Source organism: Opisthorchis viverrini (genome assembly GCF_000715545.1).
Source record: "Opisthorchis viverrini unplaced genomic scaffold opera_v5_33, whole genome shotgun sequence".
Lineage (NCBI taxonomy): Eukaryota > Metazoa > Platyhelminthes > Trematoda > Opisthorchiida > Opisthorchiidae > Opisthorchis > Opisthorchis viverrini.
In genome coordinates this window covers 847,960-874,222 of record NW_008751689.1, presented here as the reverse complement: position 1 = coordinate 874,222, position 26,263 = coordinate 847,960, and the positions used below count along the sequence as shown (strand labels likewise).

At 46.5% G+C, this 26,263-nt stretch overlaps 1 protein-coding gene across 1 annotated transcript in view; it reads right to left on the bottom strand.

The window, feature by feature from the left end:
• Window positions 1–3,808: 3,808 nt before the first annotated feature.
• Window positions 3,809–26,263, bottom strand: part of T265_02616 (hypothetical protein) — a gene marked incomplete at both ends in the record, with an annotated part of 52,206 nt that continues 29,751 nt past the window's right edge. The window contains 13 exons of the mRNA XM_009166914.1: window positions 3,809–3,997; window positions 7,726–7,981; window positions 8,657–8,853; window positions 9,933–10,130; window positions 11,139–11,253; window positions 11,962–12,181; window positions 12,906–13,023; window positions 14,559–14,621; window positions 16,616–16,804; window positions 17,097–17,434; window positions 22,809–22,959; window positions 22,993–23,177; window positions 24,017–24,321. Of these exons, the coding sequence (XP_009165178.1) occupies window positions 3,809–3,997; window positions 7,726–7,981; window positions 8,657–8,853; window positions 9,933–10,130; window positions 11,139–11,253; window positions 11,962–12,181; window positions 12,906–13,023; window positions 14,559–14,621; window positions 16,616–16,804; window positions 17,097–17,434; window positions 22,809–22,959; window positions 22,993–23,177; window positions 24,017–24,321 (2,524 nt within the window). The remainder of the gene's footprint in view (window positions 3,998–7,725; window positions 7,982–8,656; window positions 8,854–9,932; window positions 10,131–11,138; window positions 11,254–11,961; window positions 12,182–12,905; window positions 13,024–14,558; window positions 14,622–16,615; window positions 16,805–17,096; window positions 17,435–22,808; window positions 22,960–22,992; window positions 23,178–24,016; window positions 24,322–26,263) is intronic.

Sequence of the window (26,263 nt, the reverse complement as noted above, 5' to 3'; positions counted from 1 at the left end):
GTTCTTGTTATGGAATACTCGAGACTCCACAGCACGGGCACTACTGGCTTTCGTTATTGATATTCTCGTCTCGTGGTTCAGCATTGGTGCGGTTTCGCATCATTTTGTAAGTCAGCCAACTACAACACGGTGTAAGCGTTGTTCTTAAGAGGGGAGAGGAGAGCATCGACTAAAAGGCCAGCATTTTGGCCCATTTTGTTGAACCCTTACATACGGGATCGTAAGTCAGTGACCGTCATATAGGTTTGGGTATTTTTCGCAGTTAGAAAGAATCTGGTGACATCCTTACGTGATGGAAGTGGATTATCAGCTGAAGGAATTAAACAATGACCAGTAGCTTACGAAAGGTGATGGCGCAGATATGAAGTGGCACGGGAGCGACATTTCTTTGGGAAGCATGGCGTATCCGTGGCTATTGTAATTCTGACCTCAATGGTCAACCCGTTCAGCCTAAGGGTTGAACGCCAACGAAAATATTGATCTGAAAACGATTGAGTGCTTATAACAGAAATTGGGTATGAAGGGCTGAGAAAACTCACGCCGGTTCTGGTGGTCCTCCTGACTTCCAATGCGTGCCGAGAGCCGAATTTCAAGAATACAGCCGCTGGCGTGCCGTTCGGTGAACTAAGGAAGCCGGAAAATGTGGACTACTCGCCACAAGGCGACAACTACTCACGAAACGGAGCACAAAACTAATTGGATGGGCAAGAATAGTCCGTGCAATTGATGGCAGATATACACGTGTCACGTTGCAGGTGACGCAGCTCAGTGTGTATGTGTGCGCGATAGACCCTGGTTGCTCCCATTATGTTATATCATGGCACACAGGAGGATGGGACAAGCCGTGGAAAAAGAGAAAAATTGCTGCAACTAAATAAAATAGGCCAGTTCGGAATCTCTATAATGGTGCGAGGTGCTCCGAGTTAAAATGTCCGACCCCGATTGGTCACATTCTGAGCAACCAAAGCATCGCACTGCTCGCTCTACAGCCACCGGCCATCAGACGGCTTTCTAGACAGCACCATAGAACGGCTCACCTCCGAACAACGAAGCTCAACAAAACTGGAGTGAGAAATCTTAACGACGTCAGTTTTTGTCGGGAAGATTTTGGCATCCGATTCATGCACAAGCCAGCATTCTGAATAGTTAGCTATGCACAAACCAGGAAGCGCGCGTGTTCAAATTGCATTCGTGCACAAGCCAAGAAAAAACGAGATAAATGGTTGAAGCGCACATACCAAGTGTTGAATCCCCCTGCGAATCAACGGTGAACAAGGGTAACTTTCCTTGTTTTCTGACTACTCATGAGTAACATGAGTTACATCTGTTTATTATGACACCGTTTGGTTTTCTTGCTGCGCGATTTCCCCCCGTTTCGTTCGTACTTAAGGCCTGCTTATCCCTCAGTAATCGATGTCAAAATTTTGTTGCCCGTCTGTCATCGCCGGCAAGTTCGTTTCCATTGCACCACTTTCGAGCGCTCACTCCGATGGAAAAGCGCGCCGCCCGGGTGTCGAACCCGGACCCTCCGGACGGTAAGCGAACGCGCTACCAACTGCATCGACCTGACGTCCGGAGCGGCTGATTATTTGTATTACCCATGTACCACGCCTACCAGAACTGAACTGTCGCGCCAACGCCGACCGAAAGACAGTCCCTCACACCCCAAGGTACTGACTCCTGCGCCGTTACGGGCAACTAGCACTCTCAGACTGCCCCTATATGTATGTTTGTACATCGTTTGGTGCTTACTTGTTGTTGCCCCTATAGAAATCCGTGCTGCGACGGTGGCTATTTCCCGCTCCTGCCGATTGCGTCATTGTTGAGTGTACGTGTGATTAATTCATGATGCTTACTAATCCGTTTGTCTGTAGAACCAGTTCCTGTCAGTCCTCAATATATCATCTACTGCCCCACGTCCGTCTGCTCCTATTGACTACTGGCTGCGAACTGGTATAATCCCATAGTCACAATCGTCCTCTGAGATCCATAACCGTCCGAATCTTACACCAAGGAAAGACGGACTGTCAGTGGAATCAAGAAAATGACATGGAACAATTTTAATAATTTATCTCAGGATACCTCTGTTCCTCCGCGTGAAATACGTGCCACAGGACATTTATAACATAAAATCCCGACTGTCTTTCTTCACAAAACCTTTTCCTGACTACCCGCATCATTTCTTCCAATTAGAGCTTGGGAGGATCTCGACATTTCTGTTTTCAGAAATATCGATTCAAAATTAACTGTAGTAATGGATATGGAACCATAGTCAAGACCTCGCACTGGGAACGTTAGGTTGCCTTCATCTTGGTGAACCATATTTTAGTGCTATATATGGCTCAGCGAAAAGAGTAGCATCCTATGAATTAACATGTAAACCCTGGAAGTCGAAATGATGTCAAGCGACGTCGCCCGGACTTGAACTGCGAACCATCAGCGCCGCTCTCAAACTTACCCCGCTCAGCCACCAAGCCACGAGCAGTCGTCGGTGCAAATTTCTGTTGAGCAGCTCAGCCTCGTATGCAGTGGTTGTGTTTTGGTATGGATTACGCGACTAAGACCAGCCAATCATTTGCTTTAGTTTGGCATGTGCATGATTCGCATGCCGATTCATGCACAAGCCAGCATTCTGATTGGCTAGTTATGCACAAGCCAGGAATCGACTTCCGAAGATCTTAGCAACCTCATCATGCATTCTTACACGCTCACAAACTTATGAGCTTTCTGCAACGTATATGGGATGTCGACATCACTGTTGTGCAAGTGTAGTCAGGAACACTGAGCGATCGAAAGCATTGAACTTACATTTGAAGTCATGGAACAGCAAGATATCGATCGGGCGCACATATGGCGTTGCAGGACGACATGAACAAACCCTACCCGTAAGTTTGGGCGAACCCTCGATTCTGTGTATCAACCCGTGAATCCGTGAGACACCTGATGGAGTATGAATATGGGGTTGGTCCTGGCACAACCACTAACCCACCGTTACGCACCTCGATTGGTAATGAGACGTTTGCAACCAAATAGCCCAGCTCAGCGAAGGAGCCAACGACCAAGAGTTGGGTCCTTTTTTCCAGAAGTCGCCGAATTCTTTTTGGCAGCCTGCGGTTCATCCGAGCGCGTGCTGGTCTTTTCCCCCGTAAACACAGTGCCACCGGTGGCTAACGGTGACCAAAGGTGGCTAGCTTTGCCACTGATTTTGTTGGTGAATACAAGCCAAACATAGCATTTGTTGCATAAAAGCCTTCTGAAAACAAATGTAACAGGGTACTCTGGATACTGGAGCTCTATTTACGGAGTAATTTTTGAAACCGATTTGTTTGAATTCACCACCGACTAAACATATGAAATTTTTGGGTTGCCACTTTTGCCGCTTTTAGCCACCGGTGGAGCCATCGGTGGCAAGCGTAACATGCCACCCCTATTTGCCACCTCTTGCCACTGGTGGTACCGCGGTGACGTGTTTACTGAGTTTGGGACGAACACCGCGTCAGCCTCGTGAACTTTCTGGATAATGATCCTATATAGTTCTTCCACTGGAGCTTGTCCCAGTGTGACTTGTTCAAGAAAGATGCGCATTCCTGAGAGGTCTGCACGGCAGAAGTCTCGAAACCACGTTTGAGGTTCGGGATTTCTGGCCCAATAGCAGATGAAATCAAAGGTCAGCACACAGTGGTCGCTGTCCCAGTGGAGCGTTAATTGTTACCTGATCAACGAAGTGTCTCCCGTTGGTGATGACCAAATCCAGGAAGGATTGTAGTTGGCCTGCGCGGTATCTGGTGGGTGCAACGAGATGTTGAGTTCAAGCGCTCCGTTGAAAGACTTCAATAAGCGCCGCTGCAAAACGTCCGCTCGATTCGACGCGCCGGAGCTCCATCCAGGAGGCCTTTGGAGCGTTAAAGTCACCTACCAGCAGATGAGTGAAGTGGTAGTTGGAGGAGAGTTGCTCAAGGGTTTGTATGAGGAATTGGTCATCTTTGGTCGCTTTGAGCTGCCGAAAACGTTTTGCTGGGCGGTTCTCAGCAAGTTGTCAAAGAGCAGGTTCGAGGTGTAGCCACGATCCGTGCTTAACGCGGGCAGACTGTGTAGTGCCTCGAAGATCACGCGGTGGGAAGCAGTCAGAAACACGGGGGTGAGGTTAGCCCTGTTATATATCTCAAGCTATCGATTCTTCATGGGCTGTTAGAGGAACGACCGAGAATCTCACAGGAGCATTGCGGTATATTTCCGCTACCTCCGAGTCAGCACCGACTGTAGATTCCAGATCAATCGATGCTTAGCATCCCACTGCGTAGATTCAACAAGAGTCCCCCCAACACCGTTCGATACACCTGAGTCATGGCATGTGTCTGTTTTGATCTGCGCATTTTAGTATAGGCTTCTCAGCGAATACCGATCAGACGCGGAGCGAACAGCATAAAAGATTTGCTCATGATCTGTAAAGTGTATGGCTTCTAACTAAAATGCCAGATAACAAATGAGATAGTGAACACCTTTGCCAGAAGCTTTGTAGCGGGTCTCAGCGGGTTGAAAATGCCAACGGCCTCCGTTCACAGCTACTGTACCGTATTTGCGCCGTACCCACAGCAGTATCGGATGCGTTGTTCATAAGTGACAGCGATATCTTAGGGTCGATATGGCCGGGCGAGATTATATTGGAGATTACCTACCTAGTCCTGACACGCATCCTTGGTAAGTAAATAAGTTTTACTCTTGTGTCGCAAAAGGTCGGTTGGCGGCTGTATAATGGAGGCACACCCAAGGTAGAGCGGCCGTAATAGTTGATTAAACCAAAGAATCTACGCAGTTGTTTAGGTGAACTGAGTGCCGGTTAATCAGCAGTTGTCCGCTTCTACTTCTGATGTCGACATTCAGTGCCCCAGGAACTCCTGCTTAGTTCACACTTGTCAGTATTGGCAGTAACGCCGTGTGGGTTAGGACGGGCAAATAACTGATGCGGGTTTTAGAGATTTCATCCTCCGAGACACCGATGACCAGAATATCATGTGTATGGGGGTTGACGAAACCTGAGCCACAATGAACATGTGTAAACCATTGAAATATATGAGCGGCGTTGCTCAGGCAGACGAACACGTGTAGGAATTTGAAATGGCCAAATGGTGTGGTGATCGCCGACTTGGAAATATCCACCTCAGCGGCCGGGAGCTATTGATAAGTTCAAATCAGACCAATCTTGCTTAAAACAGGTGCACCTCAGAATTCCACTGATGTCCTGGCTGGCCATCGTGATCCTATTCAGTGCGCACTATTCACTGCATGGGCGCCACTGGTCTGGGATCTTTTCCGGACTATACGCAGCATTAATGCCCAAAGGCTGTCTGGTGGCCTGATGAACCCAAGGCAAATCATGTGTTCGGACGCCGCCCTAGCATTTCATATCAATTTGTTAGTAACTTTCATGGTAGTGGTCTTCGGTCTACCTCGTCACTCAGGAAACTGAAGACTGCTTGGCGATTTTTTGGGGGCGGGTTCATTAAGTGTATGTCCACCCATCGTCCCCACATTTCAAAGCCTTGTCCTTCGTTAAGCACACTCGTTTGTCTGCCCACTGATCTGTACTCACACAAGACGACATGCGCTGATGAGATCGAAGGTGATGGGAGGTCTACGTGGTGGTATATAACCGCAGTGTAGTTTTCATCCTTCGTCAGGCACGCCTCCCACCTCCGATCAATTAATTAGTGTCATTTTGATCGTCAGGGTCCTCTGTGAAGAACGGCACTCGTGGGGTGCGAAAAAGCCCTTTACAATGATCACAGGCCTTTCTGGTTTGGATCAATAGATCCACATTTGTCCCTAGTTTCCGATTCGGGTTATTAATCTTTTGATAGCGTTAGCTATGTGCTTCACCGTCATAATCGAGCTGTTAGCATCGTTAGCCCCTCAAGCGATGAGAAAAGGTTGTGACTACCCATGCAAACTTATTAGGTTCACAAGCTTCATCACATCGAGCTTACGTTTTGCTAAAGAGCTCACAAAGAGACCGTACTCAATTTATTTTGGACAGTAGCATCTGTGTAGTCCCAATCCCAACCTAAAGCTGTCACGTTGTGGTTGACCGTGGTGTGTGATCCTGTGGGCTCTACTGACGAACTCAGTTTCTAAGGGCTCGACCATGCCAGGAAGGCCAACGTGATGCAGCCTGACAAAGAACATCGAGTCCTCGTACTGCGAGTAATCGTATTACGAGGCGACCTGGAGGTAAAGTCGTACTGTCCTCTGCGACAGGAGTGTGAAGGCAGTACGGCGTTTTGTCCAGGCGACCACCCTATCCATATGGAAGCAGCGATGCTGCCTTCACACCCGAGAAAAGACGGGTTGGGAAAGGTTTGCAGTGAAAACCACACACTCCGACCGCCCAACGGGTGGCCGTGGCCGCCGGCGCATCATTCAATACGGTCGAAACACTTTATAAACCGGATTCCAGTGCTACTCACGGCAGCGAATCATCGGTGTTGAACACTGGTGTCATGCTGCTGATGATTATAATGATGACGAGTGCTGCTTAAGAGGTACCTGCTGTATGCAGCCGCATTAGGTGTGGGAGTGCAACCAACCCACCTATCAACCCCCTAGCCATTATTCCGTGTCAAAACCACCGAGGAAAATAAACCAAGATACTCACCTACCAACCTCAAAAAGGTCTCATCCATGTTGCAGCCTTCAATGTCCGCAGCCTACGTCAGTTTGGGCAACAGGTATATTTTGCTGAAATCTTACTTCCTCCTTCTGTCTCCTCTCTGTGTCTCCGAAGTACGCATACGTAACCCACCTTCGGTCGAGCTCCCCTAGCCGCTTAGGATGATCCCAGATGTTCCACAGGGGGCGAGATGGTCCAGTGGTTAGATCGCGAATTTACTGACCGGAAGGTTCCTGGTCCGAACTCGACTTCTCCTATGTAGGCTTGGGCAATCTGACAGTATCCCCGCCCTCGTGCTTCCTTCTGGTGGCATGGCAGTTAGACACCGAAAGGGTGCTACAGCTGAACCAAATGTTTTACATTTCGCTCTTCTGGTGGCTGGTGATTCTGATGCGATGGTCAGTGGTATCTACAATGTGGGGGTTGCACTCATCTCCAAGAGCTAAGGCACTTTACTGGAGTGTATCCCGGTAGACAGTCGTCTTTGCGGTGTGCGGTTGTCTTCCTCGAGCGAGATTAATGCAGATCGATGCGGTAAAAGATGCTTATTTGTCGTATCAGCTTATGCCCCAACAGACTGCAGCTCTGACACGGAGAAGGGCGGGTTTCATCGAGACTTGTCGCGACTGCTTCCTGTAATCATTTGGATCATGTGGTTATCAGTTATCGGTGGAGAGCCTCAATTGCAGATCGTCGTTCCTTCTGAGTCGTCACGAAGAGACTGAACCTCATCGTAGTGTGGTGGTTTGTGTATCTCGGCAACCCACTGAGCTATACCGGGAGGAGAGTGTCCGTGCGACACTCAGAGTCTCTCATACCAGATTGGTCCATGGTTAGACGTCTGACGAACACAGTCTCCTGGTCCTCCACGTTGGGGACTGGAACATGTGGTGACATGTTCCGTAAGAATGGTAATGTACTTGCATTTCCAGCCCAACACTGTTGCCTTGCGGTAAGGCTTTTGAGCCAAAGGCTTTGCTTAAGGACCCTAATCGTCCTCCTATCTAGGTGTGGTCACCCTGGCAGTATCCCAACTCTAGCACAACCATGACATTTACAGATAACAATACCCTCCTGCCACATCGGCCGCCGCGTGGTGCCATCAGCCGGGTCGCCTTACTTACTGCATACAGCAAGGCTGGTAAGCGAAAACATGCTGACGCCTCCCTTCTCACCCTTTCACATTTTCCGTCTTCCACCCTCCCTTGCCCAAATCTGAATACTTTCTCCGCAGGTCCCAGCTCTAGGACTGACTGTTTTGCTCGTCCTGCACTACACTCGGCAGCTTTTGTACGTCCGAATTCAGCCGCAACCCTAAACACCTCGAAGTCAGATTTCAAACCCCGAAGGCCTGTCTATTTAGCTACCTTCAGTGCTCGCACACTGAAGCAAGCAGGCAACAGATGGCTCTTGCTCGTACGCCGGATTCCCTCTACATTGGTGTATGTTGTCTGTCAGGAATAAGGACACAGGACGCAAGTACTGTGATCGAAATGACTGACCCCTCGCTCTCTTTCAGGTTCCAGCTGCGCACCTTTGGTGATGCAGAGGTCGCTGCAGCTGGATATGCTGGAGTGGCTATTGTATTGAACGAACGAGCGGAAGCGTCTCTGTTTGACTGGATACCCGTTGACAGTCACCTCTGTGCAGTTCGTTTGGCAACATCTACGGCAGTGAAGCATCGGTGTTCAACACTGATGTCATGCTGTCAATGATGATGATGCAACATCTGTGAGAGAATCTAGAGGAAGTGAGGTTCATCGCACTTTGTTTATTGTCTACTTACGCCCCAACTGACTAGCTTTGAATCTGCCAAGGACAGTTTCTATGACGCTCTAGGTGCCCTTCTACAGCAGGCTAAAAGCTCAGCTATCGTTGTGGTTTCTGGTGATATGAACGCCCAGGTAGGTAGACTAAGAGCTGCTGAGGCCCGATTGGGTGATCGTCTTGGTTTGGATGCGAGACACACGGACAACGGAAACCGCTTACTTCAGATGTGTGCTAATCACAGGCCGTTCCATCGTAATACGAATTTCCGGAACAGCGGAAATCGTTTGACAACGTGGTGCCCACCAACTAACAAGCGCCAAATCCAAATAGACCACATCGCCGTCAGTTATCGGTGGCGAGGGTTGATCACCACCTGCCGCTCCTTCTGGAACACGAGCGTGGACCCCAAACATGCACTTGTACGCTGCTGCTTTTCAGTGCGTTCTTCAGGTGTACACAAAACGCGCACACCTCGCTTAGCCATTGAGAAGCTAGTGAAACCAGAAGTCAAAAGAAACCATCAGAACCAGCTCCTCGATTGCCTGCCGGACGGTATGGTGTCGGATTTAAACGGCCACTGGGAAAAATATCCAATGCGCTACTCAAAGCCAGAATGTCTGCTTGCGGTACAACCCAGCCAACCCCATCTAAGCATTATTTCTCTCGTAGCACTGTGTCTTTGCTGGGAACCCGGCGACAGATTTACCCTGGCTGTCCTCACAACTCCACCCGGTGCATCATCCGACGCCAGGTGAAACTGAGTGTTCGCGCAAACTGAGAAGCTTGGTGGACCCGTAAGGCCGAAGAAATAGAAGACGTAAAGAATGCTGGAAACGTCCGCAAGCTGTTCCATTTGATCCGTTCGACTGGTCGTCGGAAACCTCTTGTCAGCGAAATAATCAGAGACCGAAATGGCTCCCTGATATGCAGCAAAGCAGAACATCTGGACCAATGAGCCTAGTACTTCGAACAACAATTCCCCTGGTCATCTGCTACCCCTAATCCAGGATCCTGGCCATCAACAGAAAGGTGGGCCGTAAATATGGAGCCGCCTTCAGTCTCCACAACCACTGCCTGTCTAGCCTATTTGGGTCTATCTGGGAGGAGACCGCCCCACACAACTGAGGTGAATCGATAGTAGTGCCCATTTTCAAAAAGGGTACTCACAGTGAATCCACTAACCACAGAGATGTTAGTTTGACGCCTGCTGTGGCAACGCATCTGGCGTCACTGATTCCTCGTCGTCTTAAGGTGGCACGCGAAGCCTTGGTTTGTGAGAATCAAGTGGGATTTCGACCGGGTAGAGGCTGTGTTGACCACATATTCATACTCCGTCATGTGTTAGAGCAACGCCACATGAGCAGACGACCCACAATCCTGGTATTCCTTAACTTCAAGGGTGCGTTTGATTCTGTTGATCGATCAGTGCTGTTAACTACACTTAAAGGATGTTCACCAGAAGTTTGTAAACAATCCTATCTTTATATTCACATACTTCTGGGCGGACGAGAGTGATGGTGAACTCTCCAAAGGCTTCCCTACAAAAATTGGTGTCAGACAAGGATGTCCACTCTCTCCATTGTTGTTCAACTTCGTCGTTGATGAAATAATGGGACGAACACTGGACTGTCTTCAGAAGTATGGTGTTCAACTTGTTGCTATTGAGAGCCTTGACAATCTGCAGTACGCAGATCTGAAGCAGGGCCATATATACCGTCAGCCAACAATTGCGATTTCTCTCTACTTCAAGGAAGTTCTTGACCCCTTGAATAAAAGCTATTCCACACACACTTGTTTAGAATAATGATTCTGAATTTTGTAAATATACATCATGCTTTCTCTTCCCACACATTTTGTCGTGTACGAGCTTACAGTCATCCCTTTAGAAGTTTTCTGCAGCTGGTGGACAAGATTTTATTCGTCAAGGCCTTCCCGACTTCCCGTTCGATATTGCCGTCGGTATCATCATGAAATGCACAATTCAAGAGATCGAGGCTGTGAATATCGAAATTACGCCTACAGAAAGACTAGTAGACTTGGACTGGGTGGACGACGTCCTATGTGACGATCGTCAGCCTGCACAGCCGATCAAGATGGATTTGCAGAGGTAATCTTGTCTGGATTTGCGTTTTGCACCATCTCTGAGCACTGTTGCCTCAGGCTTTGTAGCCCCTCTCTGGAATTTCAGAGGGAGAAACTAGGGCTTGCTGACCGGTTTAATTATCGGGATGGCTATGTGTGATTCAGTGACAGAAATCAATGCACGCATTAACAATCCACGAGCGGCATTCGAGAACTTGCGCCTTTAATGGTGTCAGAAACGAATTTCACTGAAGCGCGTGTACAAGGGACTATAAAGGCAGTCTTACTCTGGTTGTAAAACGGCCCTTCCGATCCAAGGGCTTCAAATATTTGATCATCGGTGACTTCGTAGTATAGCAAGCATTAGCTGGCTGCAAAATGTTTCCAATGAAGTCCCCACTGAATCAGAATCACTACAGCAGCAAATGGAGCTCATCAGGTCAATGCAGTTGGGACCTGTACCTTAAGCTATTTCACATTTCCGTTTCAGTGGGGTTAAAACACGGATGCCTTCCCAGGCACCACCATACGATGCTTTCGATGCCCTGTTAACTGAGGTTGTGCGGTACGCATGCAACTCCACGGAAAACGTGAGTTTTGTCCTTCCGAAACAACTTACCTTTGCAGTCGCATGCTCCTGACAGCCTCCGTAATCAGCTGCTTGATTCCATTGGATTTGATGTGGGTCAGAGGTTAATCGAACGGTATTGCCTTGTTCAGTCAGCATGCTCATTCTTTTTTGCTGTAGCTACACCAAAGATCATTCTCGTTTTGTCACGGAACTTGATGTAGTTAAGTATGTGTGCACAGAATTCTGGTCTTCTGTGTTTCACAAGCAAGTGGATACTCTGAAGACCAACTATCAGGTATACTGTCGTCCGCCAAACTGAGGTTCCTTATTTCAGGATATGTATGTTCTTTTTGTCTCGGACTTTTGTCTACTTGAACGCTTGTCCCGTGGGACGCAATATTTGCCAGAAGCAACAAAGGTATCTAATGATCTGCAGTCGCAGTAATATTCTTCCTTACGATAGTATCTATCATTTCCCACTGGTCTACTTCGTGGTGCTCTACACAGCCTCGGTTTGAGTTGTTCTGTAAGTGTGGACTGTGAGAAGCTGCCCTTCTGTAAGTCCTTACTGACGTTGCTCATGTAGTTTGCTTTTAGGTAAATTCATCGTAAAAGTACATCGGACGGTTTGACAATGACGGACGTCTGGCGGTTTTCTCTTATCATTTAATTTGCAAAACTTCCTTAACTGTGATAAATCCGTGGAACTTTCATATATGTCTTTGCAACATCTTGGTGGTCCTTTTGTTTCGCCAGTCATTCTAGACAGCAACATCAGCTCTACTACTGGTGCTTCAAACCGCTTAACCATGGAAAATTAACTTTACAGTGGGAAAAGAGTAAACAGGGAAGCGTCCAAATATTTGCCTACTGTGAGCATCCTGAGGTGAGTACACGTCGTCTGTCCAGTGTATCACCCATCATTGAAAGGCTAATGTGAACGGGTCTCCTGTTTAGTGTGACGATAACGGTCCTGGATTTTCCTTTGACCATGTTTCCTGATAAAATGATCGGGAGAACCGTTGTCTTAAGACGTTGGTTAGGGTTGACCCCCTCCTTTAGAGCAGGATTTAATTCATCCCTTGGTGAAGCTATGGACCAAGTTGCATTTCAATGGATCGAAGCTTCTAAATTTGGTTGACTGCACCGAAAGTGCACGCTTTCATTACACAGAAAGTCCAAATGTGTAAAACCGAAATCCACAACTTCTGAACCGTCATTTCCGAATATATGGGTACAAGAAAATTCTATTTCGTAAGATTTGCCACAAACTCAGACGCGGCAGCATTTGGTTTCTAAACTTTTGTCGTCCAGAGAACGTCAATTTGGTGAGCGGTAGTTATTCTAGCTGAAGTGGAGCACATACCAGGTGTACGATATTTGCAAACTGCACGAAACTCCTCCAGCAAAATCTCATCTGATAACGTGATTTTGATCACGCCGAAAGGACGGTTGCATCTGGGCCGAGTGAAATAGGATGAAGTTGTTGGGCTATTGCCAGCGGACAAAAGAGCATAAGCAACTGTAAATGGCTGTTTTGTTGATGCGGTCACGCGAGAATTCATGCGCGAAACGCTCTTTAAATGGCCTTAATTGTGGACAGTTTCGATGTCATATCAAATAAACTTTCAGTTAGTGTAATCCTTTCCCTCAGTCCCAAAACAAAGCAATCTGGAAATATATTCTGTATAGTTAAAATATAAAAAAAATATCATGGATGTTCCAGGCTTCCACCAGTTCGCTGGAGAATTTCATGTATCGTGAGTGACTGACCTGAAATCGAAAATTATATAAAATACCTACGAATTCGATTACCTGACGGGATGCCGTAAGTCTTCTGCAGACCGTCCGGATTGGACGGGGTGATGCAATCATCGTCCGGATTTTTTCGCAGACATGTGTCGATTTCAACAGAACTGAAGAAAGCGACGGACTGAAAACGGAAGAAAAGGATCGTATGCCATGGTGCTTATGAAAACTTGCGGCTTGAAACGGTCTTTCGGATTGCAACCAACTCCCGACGAAACAAGTTTCCGGAACTGCGGCGGAAAAAGGCTATCAGAAGGATGGTTGACCAACAAATACCACAATGGATGCGCCAAGTCCCATTGACCCTCTATTGATCGTCGTGTTCGGTATCACAAATACAGCTGATACGGTCACACTGGTGGGTCTTTCTGGATTTGATCTGACTCGACTTGCAGATAACAGTCGTAGAGTAGCTCAATATTTACGGGGTCCCCGACTATTTTCATCGCTTTGTAGTAATTCCTCACGGCAAATGACGTTGCTGTGCGGTTTAGCCAGGTGGCATAAAAATCTTCCTAGATGACGGGCTAACAACCATTGGGAGGATGTAGCATGCAGTAAACATGCATCCGATTATTAAACAGCTGGAGCAATCACTACATAAAGCGAGAAAATGTCGAAAACAACAGTTAAAGGACCGAACGTACACGAGAATTTTCCCACTCAGTTGCACGAAATATACAATGCGGAATGACTGCGTGAGGTTTGCGCGGAAAATGCCGAGGCGATCGGCCATTACTCAACAACACAACGCACGAAATGGTGTAGTAGGTGGATTAATCAATGACACTGCATCAGGAAGTCATGGACATGTAAATATCTAACAGCTTATGGCGTGCTGAAAGGTGGTGCAACTCTGTTTTGGTCCATGGCTTCCTGCTACGCCCACTATGGTATACCAAAAGGCACGGTTCGAATCCGACCTCTGCCTCTCGACTTCCCCTGTCTAAGCTTGGGCAACCTGACAGTATCCCAGCCCTTGTGCTTCCTTCTCGTGGAATGGCAGTTAGGCACTGAGAGGGTCTTACAAATAAACCAATACAACCATATCTATAGGATGATCATAGAATGTTCCATAAGGTCGCACTGGGATATTCGTGAGGGGACGAGGAGCGTCAAGCTATTGAACCTCGATCCAGATTAGCTGACATTCTAGGCAACCAAGGCATGCCTTCGTTTAGTTCGTAGCCCGCACGTGACATCCGTTCAATGGATGTGATGTTCGGTTATTAGGAGCGCTGGCCTCCGAGCAGAACTGCCTAGTTTGTACACCCACTATTTTTCGGACAAAAGATAGATAATCATTCGGCTGTAATACCGTTTCGGTGCCTAACTGCCATTGCTACCAAAAGCACGAGAGCCGGGATGCTGCCAGGTTACCCAAGCCCAGACAGGGAAGTCGAATGACAGGTCAGGTTTGAACCACGGACATTCCGGTTAGTGAATTTGCGCTCTAACCACTGAGCCATCCCGGACGTCATTATCCAAATAGAAGGCGCCGAATGCATTCCACATCCAAAAATTCACCATATCCAATTAGGAGTCCACTAGGCTATTTCACTCCATATCTTAGTGCTTGGAGATACCGCATTTCAGACCGGTCGTGCGCCATTTACTGAAGATCATGTGAGAACAAGAAAGACGACAGTTGGTACTTACCTCAGGAAGGTCTCGCATGCCCAACTGATATGCGAAGAAAGCCCGTGTAAAAAGGTTGCTAATCTGTTGACAGCATATAAGGTGAGAAGGATAAATACTTTATGTAGTGGGATGAAATGGTGGATAAATTATAGACAAATAAATATAATAATAATAAGTAAAGCACTACGCCTATCTGATAAGCCCGGTTGTGGACTGTCAGCGAAGTATGGTGCATTTTACCTCACCAGTGAGGAGTCTTATCAAAAAAAGCCACTGCATATAAGCACCGGTGATGCAGCACATATCAGTTTGCCGTTTTTCGCCTGCGATCCAGTGGGTACCTCAGACGGACAGAGTGAAGCGAGAGTTCATGCACTACAGCTAGAACTTGCGTGCACTAGCAGTGAGTGAATGGAACAGCATATCCCCCTTGGATTGTAGCATGCAGATTCCAGAAGTCCTGAGCTTTTTTTAAGTATAAATCTTGTAATCCCCGAAGTACAGCACTAAATTTCGGGATTTCATGAAGAGTAAAGAAGGGATAACTTCGAACACGTCTGAAAGCGAACAGGAACATGCAAACACACTTTGTTCACGCGGAACCATCTAATATGCAGTAGGAGAGCCTATGCTTTTTATAGCGATTTAATGAAGAATGATATGAGTGGTGGCACGCTCGTCAATTTTCATTAAGAGGCATCAGCGGAGGTGTGGCATTCATTATTTCGTTGGCTCACACTACGTCATAAGAAAACAGGATCTTTACGCGAAGCAGTCAGTCATTTGCAAATACGTTTATGGAAACAAACAAACCTCGAAAGAGACGCGTTTTTACGCCGCTGATGCGTTCCCATGACAGGACAAGTGCCCTAAATCGCCAGTTTTACCGTTGAGACCTAAATGGGTGGTGATACCTGTCTGCATCCATAGTTGCCCACTTTCCCTTACGCTTTCCCAGTCCATGCACGCCTCACTCGGCCTGTAAAAATCCGACGGACGGCGAAACCAAACGTGTCAGAACAACCGAATGTTGAAGAAAAACCTCTTAAGCTGGGATTCAGGTGCTTTCCGTGAAAACCAAAGTAGTAGTTTTTCAGATTCTGTGCAATTTGAGTTCAAGTAGAACATAAGGTTAGCGGAAACTCTGGGACGGTGCCTACCTGATGGGCCCCAAGGAGGGTGGAACCGTTCGTCGGCTATCGAAGGTCTTAGCAACCTTATGAGTAATGTAGGACCACAGATAGTTTGGATGCTGTCCGGACGGTACATATAGGATTGAACCCGCATTAGATTTGGCACCCTGAGAGATAGGGTGGCTAACCAGTGTCAGTGACGTTCACGCTGCCAGTTTATATGAACGCTTAGGCATGTACCCAGCTCAGAATGATTGTGATAGTCCAGCATCAGGCAGTTTCCCTGCCCACTTTCTTACTGCCAACCTGTGGGCTTTTTCCGTTAACAACTAACTTCTTAGTCGTGTGGCAGCGGGGCACCAGTATCAACCCAAATGTTCCGTCCTATGGTGGTGTCGATACAAGCAGAATCTCTCCACATAGATTAATCCCACTTCAGGGACGAAAAAGCGACTTCAACTGACATTCAGGCAATATTGAAACATGCTACTTCCAATGTTCGTAGCCTAGGTAGAGTAGCTAGTCATTGGTTTGTCCACTGGGTCGTTGTGGCTGTGCACAACCACTGACGCATTGCTACACCCCATTCCGCTCCCCGACAACGCACCGATTATACAGCCAGTGATTGTGAAGCGTTTGCAATCGAATTGCCCAGTTCAGCGAATAAACCAACAACCAGTCATGCAAGTTAAGTCTTCAGATGCACAAACTTGTTATCACAGCTACTTCGGGGAGCTACTGCGAGGAATACATGGACTGATAAAGTCAGACATTAGATGGACGAATTTCCTCCCTTACTCAGATGAAAGACATGACACTTCCATATGCCTTCCCCACCAGCCGCAACTAGTTGCTCCTGCGTGAAGTGATGGCCGCTTGACCGCATGGCAAGACGACACCTTCAAGGTTATGACTCAGCAAAAGATACGTAACACCACTTACCTGTAACGCCAAGGCAACTCGGTCGGCCGCGTCCTGTCGACACAAATAGCGCACCTCATCGTGGATGCTGATACAAAGACGAGCGGGAAGACTGTACTTCTGAATCAACCAGCCCATAACAAGTAACATGCAGTGCAAGTAGTCTACGGCTGAGCTTTGCACCACCCAATTGATTCGGCTGGGAAGAAACTGGAATAGAAAACAACTGAGTCAACACGTGTGAGGCAATTGCACGACTGGCTGGTAATCAAATGGTTTTCGGGCGATCTTGTATGCGTAAAAAATAGGCAAACATACGGGAACCGAACCGAGTTCATTTCAAAATTTTGACAGTGCAGGTCGTAGCGATTAGGTGAATAGAAACACTACTAACCATGGCATCCTAATCTTTACATCAGTGACTGCCGAAACGTAATTTTGGTTGGCACGCGTAAAGCGAATGTACAGACATATCAGTCAGTGACGAATACAGAACGCTTACGTCTTCCTTCACAAGTTTTGGATTAAGTGCTCGTGTCATTCGGGCCTTAAGAACAGGTGTACAGGGTTCGGAGCTTCGGGCTATACTCTCGAGTTCGTTGAATACTGCGGATTCACTCCCTCCCTGCCACCTGGCAGAAGGTTCGCTGGCGTTGTTGGCTTGTTCCGTTGAATCTTGACCGGGCTTCTTCCATGCTCTGGAGTGGGATCCTGTGCGTTGCCCTTTTGTTGTGCGCAGTAGCTGGTTGGCTTTGAGACCGGCTTGCTCTGGCTGTGGGGCGATAAAGAAGACGACAACGTGAATAGATGAGAAAAGTTTTATGATCCACTGCATTACCACTGAGAATATCGACAAACAGTGAATCGAATGTTACCGCTAAACACCGTACGACCACAGAAGTACAACCAACTACCTGAGTCAGAGGAACTTACCGGATTCCCAAGAAACACAACAGACCAAATATACCGTCTTCTACCCAGGTTAATGCAGTCCGGTTGCTAATAAAACCTTCATAAAAGCTTAACTCACTTCTGTCGAGATTGAAGAGGACGCATGAGCTCAACTGCCACAGTCACCTCGAGTAAATAAGCGAAAAAGCATCCCATCCACTCAAAAAGTGGTAACAGTTGCACACACATTCCCGACCTCTGTTGCAAGAAAGTGCTGTGGCAAACGACCGAAGTTACGATCAAATAGGTAATTGTTGTCACAAGCAGTAGACAGATTCCACGATCGTCCGCGGACGAGCCACCGTCCAGCCCGTAGGGCCTTGTGTAGTTTGCCACTTCAAGTCTGTGGTTTGGTTTGGGAATCTTCGAACAGTTGGAAGAACACACCTTGTGATGCTCTATTTCTTGTTTGCACTTTATACAGGGGGTCTAATAACACTCGGATCTGCGCTTCCCTGTAATTTGAAGAGCATGCGACGAAAAGATGCGTCTGGCACTATCCATCGTAAGAATAGCCAAAAACAGTCAACTGAAGCATTATTGCAAAAACATTGGATTTATTCTTTACTCGTCGCGGATGCTACTGAGTTTTATTTTAGAGAAATCGGCAAGCCTTGGTAGTTCGTTTCTTCCACCCGCATTCGCCAAAGATACGCGGAAAAAAGTTTTAATCATAACTCTCAAAAGATGAGTAGTGGGTAGTATTAGCCTCTTTGATGATGAGGAGTATGTGTAGTAATAATTAGAAAGATAGATCAGAAAGTACCGAATTCGAAAACACGGATCAACCCCAGTAGTGGACACAGCGGGAGCCCTTACATATGTGAACACCGATTGTTTTACAAGCTATTCGTTCGGCCTCAAACTAAGTGAGAAAACTCACTTAGGTTACACAGTCACGCAGGTTGGCACGGTCAAGACACGTAACTGATTCATACTGAGAGGCCCTAGGGGTTACAACTGCAATACACATGGTACACCTGTATCCCACCTTCATGATCATACGAGCAGCTGAGCGAAGTATATGTGGGCGTGCTTCAAATCAACCAGGGGAAACACAACTACCATCTCCATTGAAAAAAGAATAAGATCCAGCTCAGCAGCAAACAGAATGGGCGGATTGATCAACCACCTTGAAAACTGTAGTGCAAGTTGATTCTAAGTCGTTCCTATCATCGAAGTCGACGATGATGACTGTACCGTTCATGTATAACGAACCCGGCGAACAAAACCCGATGGTGACTCCATCTTTAAAAGGTGCCCAAACAGCGAAACACGTGACTAGTGTAACAGGACAGGACGCCTAGTTAAGATGGTGGCAATGAAGGCATCGAGGCTTAGGAACACTGGTATCGAACCGTTTTCTGCAATAAACCGTTCCCAATTGATGATACGGGCTCCTGAAGCTGTGCGGTTATCCGAAAAGTAGAAAGCACTGTTCGATCTATTGGAAAAGTTAGGATTTGGCTGAAAATTCACTCCATTGGAGTTGGTTAAAACCGTTTCACTTTTGGCACAAGGCTTGGTCAGGTCAAACGAATAAGTTACCAGGTTGGATGAGTTTTAAGAAAGACGGAGAACGCACCAGCATTATCTCTTTTGACAAGCATACCAAATCACTGTTGAATGTCGGCTAAGAAGTCATATGATTTTACCAAAAAAATTGCGCATTTCCACGTGGAAACAGATGATATTCTCTGGAGTTTCGACATAAACTTATTACATACAAATGTGTCAAAATAGGACTCTTTAGAAATGACCAAATTATCCTTTTTGACTCCAGGGTTTACGCTCAAGAAGGCCTAGTAATGAGAACTCCAATAACCTCCGTTGTGAGATATCTTTGTGGAAGATTTCGAATAGAAAACCTTAGGTGAACTCCCGTATCAACCGAAAATATTTTGGCGTTATGTAGATGATAGAGTCAGCTTCGGGCACACAATCCTTCTCGGATCGTGCGACGGGTAAAGTAGATGGAAAACTAAAAAGCAATGTCCCAATAGCCAATTGATGATTCGGGAATTTCAAACTATCCATCCGCACTTCCGAGTGCGGTTCCCTCTAGCATCGCCTCGTCGATGTCTGACCGGGTAAGGACCCTGTGCGCAGAATAAACTGATCGGACAATTATTATGGATATTAGATAAGCAATTTACTTATTTGAGCGTCAGTCAACAACAGTATTAGTACCTGTGGAGAAACGTAATGGCAAATGGGATAACTGTTATCCCATATAAACCGGGACGTCCGAAGCCGTTCGAAGGGTCATAAACTCGCCTATCATAAGGGTAGTGTTTCATAAGGTAACACTCGGCGCTCAACACTGTTGCAGGTAAAAGATTTACTCCCAGTGAACAGAAAAACGTACAATGACTACGAAATCGGATGCAAAGACTACACTAAGATCTATGTAGGACAGACGGCTAGCGAACTTCACACCAATGCCGGTTAGCACAAAAGGAAAACAAACAGTTCGACAAGAAACGCAAGTGAATATCAAGCGTTAGTGATTCAGCAACACCCAGATATGCGCTAGATGCGAGGCGCAAATATATTTAAAGCGTTGAGGTTTTGATTCAAGTCACGGCGAATGAGGACTAAGGCGGTGGAAATAGCCAAGCATCCCACTGTGAATAGAATGAAAGGCGTAGAAGTGGTGACCATGTAGAGATTAGAGGAGCAGACACGTGGTGGTGTGCTGTTATCAGTGCAGAGGGTCATCAACAGAAGTATTTAGATCTCAAGTGTTATAGCCCACGCAATCTCACCCTTCCTATGAGCAGATTGTTGCAGCACAGGCCAACGAAAAATACCGATAACACCCAAGAGAAATCATCAATTGAGGCCCATGAACCAGAAAATGAGGGACCTAAAGCCGACGAGAATGATTTCAAATCCTGTCGTAAGATTTCAGCACCAACAAGACCTTGTAAAAACATGCAACATTGATCTAAAGTACTGGTTGAAAGAGACCTTGATTATAGGTTTTCCATCTGCCATAAGACTCAGCCAAACCTGGTAACCTAAGTACTGGGTTTGGCGAAGCCTTCGGGTTAAAAGAGAAGCGTTATTCAACGATAAACCAACCGATTGCATTCCAGGTCCCTGTGAAACTGTAAAGTACATTGTTATATCTGACTGGTGTTCCCGCTGCAGTGACTAGTGCCGGAAAAGGACTTACCGACAAGGAAACAAGACTTATTGCGAACAAGCGAGTGAGTGCGAGGGACCTCACGCTATCCGAATTTTACTTTCGTCAATCTAAACTGTTTCTGAATTGACTGAATGCCTGATTGGTCGGGATGCTTGCCGGCTTTCCTATTGAGATTTTGGTGCAGTTTTAGGGTTTCATTAGGTTCCGAGCATTCTGGGTTGCTTTCAGGAATCTGACCTTCCTGATATACATAATTTTTGGGGACTAGCGTACAAGGACCTTACTGTAATTTTCATGACTTTCGCGCACATTGGAAGATCAATGTTACTTGAAGACTGTAGTATACCACAGTATTCTCGTAATTCTGCCCACCTTTCTACGACTGATGAAGTAACTGAATCCCTAGTGTGTGAAGTTATTCATAATAAACCTTTTTCTAAATATCAAAGCAGGCACTCTATAATTCGTTCCTGGGAGGTGCTTGTTTAAGCACTCATATAAACACTGAAGTTGTCTGATCTGCGTTTAGGCATCAAGCAAGTACACCCACGATTTATTCAAAGAAAGCCCATCTGTCTAACATGGGTTACGTTTGGTGTCACCATCTTAACTCACAGCGTACAGTGAGGCATGCGACTGCTGCTAATTTCACTCAAACTTTCTGATATTTCCTCTCCCGCACAACACGTTTACCACCAGTTATTTCTTGCTTGCTTGTCTTCTTCTGCTTGTCTAGGATCGTGCTCCGTTACGGCAAGCGGCGGTCGATCAGTATCCGTTCCAGTTCACTCTGTTTTCAGTTATTCAGCTACTAGCAGGACGACCAATGTGCGCTAGTTCCAGCCGGTTCAGTCCTGCTCACCGACAACTAGGTAGATGAGCACGGGATAACCACGTATTGGGGGCGGTGACCCAACAGGTTCACTGTTACTGAATTGTCAGGTTCGATAAGGTAGCCCCCCAGGACGTCGGTGTTGCATATCATTGGTCTGTTGGGTCTCGTCCTATCCATGCCACCTGCCGAATCCTCGCCAGGTCACAGACTGTCAAAAGTTTAGTCGCTCTCAACAGGATAGAGTTGGCCAGAAAGAGCTCCACGAGGTAGACTGTTCTCTGACATGCAGACTAGATTGTGTAGCTAGTATAGCATTGTTGGGTCAAAGGAAAAATATCTCTCGTTGGGTTTCTGTTGGTACCATTCATCGTTCAGCTGTAGCACCCTTTCGGTGCCTAGCTGCCATGCCATCCGAGGGACGCACGAGGGCTGGGATACTGACAGGTTGCCCAAGTCTAAACAGAGGAAGTCGAGAGGCAGAGGTCGGGTTCGAACCACGGTCAGTAAATTCGCGCTCCAACCACTTGGTCTATCTCGCCCCGTTGGTACCATTCAAATTTACAGGGTTCTTCCAGAACCCATATTAGAGGCCAGATTAGCTGCTCTTTGGCCCATTCTTCGAGGTGGCGATTTAATGAATGTTGATCGAAGCAATCATGACAGACATCGATGAGAGTAATCCTTCACCACTTCGGAGCGTATGCTGACAACACAAACGGAAACCGTTTATCGCATCGAGTCGCATTTCGGTTGACAGGGCAACGTACAAATACGGGAATCCAATCCAATAAAGGGCTTTTAGCTCGCGAATTGCGACGCTGTAAACGCTACGAGCCATTGCCTCGGGATCGACAGATACCCCATGAGTCCGAATTGCAACACCTGGGTTCGTCCTTAGCGGCTTGTGGTGCATGACTAATCTGGAGCCTTGCATACGTGTTTCGGATCCGTAAATTCACCGACAGAAAGAAGGAGTTACTGTGCACTGAGATGTGTGTTTGTTGTGGATCCTATCGTGTCAATCGCTCTACCTACTACCGAATACACGATGACACTCAGATGATACTAGAATGAAACGAGGAACCGTGAAGATTTGAGGGCGAGTAAACATCTTGAATCGCTGGAATTGGAAGCAGACAAGCCCGTAGTACGTTTAAATGATTCGATTGGCATCCACGCAGACAAAAAGAGAAAATTACAAAGCCGTGCTACTCGGGGAGACTCTACACCAGGTATAACGCAGACGGATGTTGATTCTGATCGTTGTAACTCACCTGTCAATTTCTCTAGAACTGCCAAACCGTTTGTGAATACGCACTTGCAAAATCTACTGATTGATGAAAATAGTAGGACCAACGACGTATACGCACTAACGGAAATATGAACTGTGCGATTCAGTGATAAGCAAATTCCAGAATCAATCAGCTGTGACCAGAGAATCTAATTTAGCCTACTTACTGTGAGATTGGAGAATTTGGTTAACAGATGTTTCGTGAATTCGTGTCCAGAGCCATAGAGACGAGCATAGTTGAGCACTTTGGCTTCATTGCGCGTGATACCCATAATTTGGGCAATTTTGGTGTGTAAATCCGTTCCGTCTGTTTTGTTCCCCTCCAGAGTCATCCAACCGTACGGAGTAGCACCTAAGCGGGTAGTAAGTAACGCAAAGAAGAAACATACCGAAGCAATTGAGTCACAACACCGACAACAGAGAGAACGATCAAGAAATGTCCATATCTCAAAAGATGAATACTCACTCATAGACTAAGACAGGGATACGTGAGTATGCTTCGATTGCGAAGGAAATCACGCATGGTTCGAATGCTGTCTTCTCATACAGGTGTTTTCTTCAAAAGGGATTATCCTGCTATTCAAAGCCGATATTGCTGTTAGTGTGCTGCTAATGATAACTAGCTTAGCTGACGGCACATAAATTGTATTCGGTGACCTAGGCTAAACGATCTTCACAGGAATATCTTTGGTAAGTTTTACTCAAGAGATATCCTTCATCGGTCCCACTGTCTTATATGGCCTCGAATTCTGCACACCAATATCAGCTAAATCGGAAATAGATGAGCGGCTACACCACTGAAACGGTAACAACAAACGATGAACAGATTGGAATGGTGCATTGCACCTATAATTATTCCGGGTTTGCTGATACCCCCACAGAGCAAAGTACCCAGTATCTTTGCGATTGTGTGTGTTCTTATATTTGATGGTATTCTTTTCCGTCACACTTCTAGTTGGAAGCAGAAGGCCATGCTCCAAGCGGAAATTCCGTGTAGTGTGCTGGATACAGATGACCCTGAACTCTTGTTTGACTTTGGTTGGCGCGAAGCGGTCTGTTGGTAGTCTTCCTATGGCCTCCCGAATGACTGAACACAGGCAAGATCAGATATCCTGACGATGGAAAAATATATGCGGTACATTTGACGAGGCGATAGAATCAAGGATCTATAAGAAAGCGCAGTGTCCCAACTGTTCTTAGGATTTGCCACGCTTGTTAGTTGAAGTGGACTATGGAACGACTTGCCTTGGAATCCAAAGCTAGCATCTCCAATCAGAGCGGCAATCCACATTTCCTGAGAGTCCACATCTGCGCCGACAAAGCAGTAACCGGGCGGTGCTTGGACCATTGCTTTGATCTCACTGCCCAGGCGATTTCGGTCGGCATTACTTGCGGTCAACCAAAGCGGCTCGACAGCACGCCGGGATACGGTGCCTGCAACAATCACCTGAGGCAGAATCGCTCCATGATGTCCGGATGGATTGAAATTCGGGTCACTGGGACATGGTGAAGCAAACCGAACGTGAAGTGATGAAGGTAAATTTCAAGGCCCGCAATTTTTTCTAAAAGTTTGTTTTGACGAGCCTGATCGTGTATTCAAGATAAGCAACTGAACTGAGAGACTGAAAACAGGTTTGTAGACCTATTACTGGTTTCCAATTAAACAAGAGCGCTTATCAATCATTTTTCTTATGTGAGTTACGTACCAGTGATAAAACGTTTCATGCCAAAATAAAAGGTTGAGGGTATCGTAATCGAATTAAATGAGAAATGCTTGTAACGGATTGATTAATCGTTGTTCTTAAATACCAATTATGACAGTCATTAGCTCTGGAAAGCAATTACTGTGCTTTTTGTCTTAGCCCGCGATCGATCACGTCCTTTTTGTTATCAAATTTCATCTTTTACCAGAGCACTAGCGCTGCCACCAGCCATAAAGGTTTGGAATAATACATTGGCATTCTCATGTGAAGGAATTTCCTCGCAGATTTCACCGCAAATCACCGACAAATCACCCCGATTCACACGCGACATGCGCAGAGGTGCTGTTAAGGGTCACGTGATGTTGGGTAAACGGTGAAAACTGCCAACTGATGGGACGGGCGGTGACCTTGCTATATCCATATAATGAAACCCGAGCAGGAGAAAGTGCGTAGCGAATTGCTCTGAAAGGCTAACCAGACCCTGCTCTTATAAATGACAGTCTTCATATAAATCTGAAGGATAGTATCTAACATCCGGCGAGGGCCGTGAAAAGTTGAAAATGACACTCGACTATTGTCAGATAGTCAAATTTTCTAAAACCCCGATGCGTCAACCACTTTTCTGAAAAGAACATACACTATGTTTACGAGTAGTGTTATTTACATGAGCAAGTTGATCACTTTAATCGTATGATTTCCCATTGTGTAACATCTGATGACGCGTCTCAAGACCGACGACCGCGATGTATTACCGAATATGGTTCACCTGTGATGTGCATACAAAAAAGGTTCGAACGAGGTCACAGTTGCCGCCTTCATCCTAGTGGGAACAATCATTAGCTAAAGAGCCACATAACTTAAGTTCACGTGATGAACGCCATGTATGACTAAGCTTTCTGAGATGCAATGACGTCTTCCGTAAATATTAGGATAGGTCAATGATAGATTCCCTGTGCTTCATTCAACCTGACGCATTTAATCACTCAGGTAAATTGTTCCATTCAGGATGGGTTTCACTCCAATCTGTTGACTCGAGGGAACGACCTAAACCACCAAAGGTCGTGTGATTTCTACCGTCTCAAACATCAGCACGACTAAAAATACAAACGCCAGTGAGGCGTTGCACCCACGCCGTGCTTCACAATTACCAATCCTCTCAGAAAAACTACCCAGGGGTGTTAAAAACTGATCGTATTACACCATTCGCCGGAGATACACAATCAGTCACTGGAATGCACATGGAAGGGGTTTACGCGTCGGCACGGTCTTTCCAGCTAACATTTGGTCGCGCACTGAATGATCAATACTATTTCTTTGGTTACGTCGGACAACGTGTATAGCTGAGTTACAACACTTGAAGCACACCAAAACGGCCTTAGCAAGTGCTTAAATGGACTTCTTCAGCCCAGTTTATTGTACTTTTTCTTATCCCGTCAAATAACTGTGCTTTTTCAGTTGGGGTGTTCAATTAAAATCGGGAACTGCGCCTACTTAATGATCTCCAAGAACAGCAAAGACGGTGATAGGCTGTTAGCAGAGGTTCGTCAGGAGGATAAGAAGATTAGTTTATTTGATGGAACATTCATGTTTCATGCTCGAAGACCTAAACCCTGACCCAGGGAGCCTTGAAACCCAGTCCCAATAGGCCTCACATTAGATCGAGTGGAAAATTACCGATTTCCCCAGGTTCACGGTGCATTTTGAGTACAACCATACAAGGGGGAAGAAATCGATA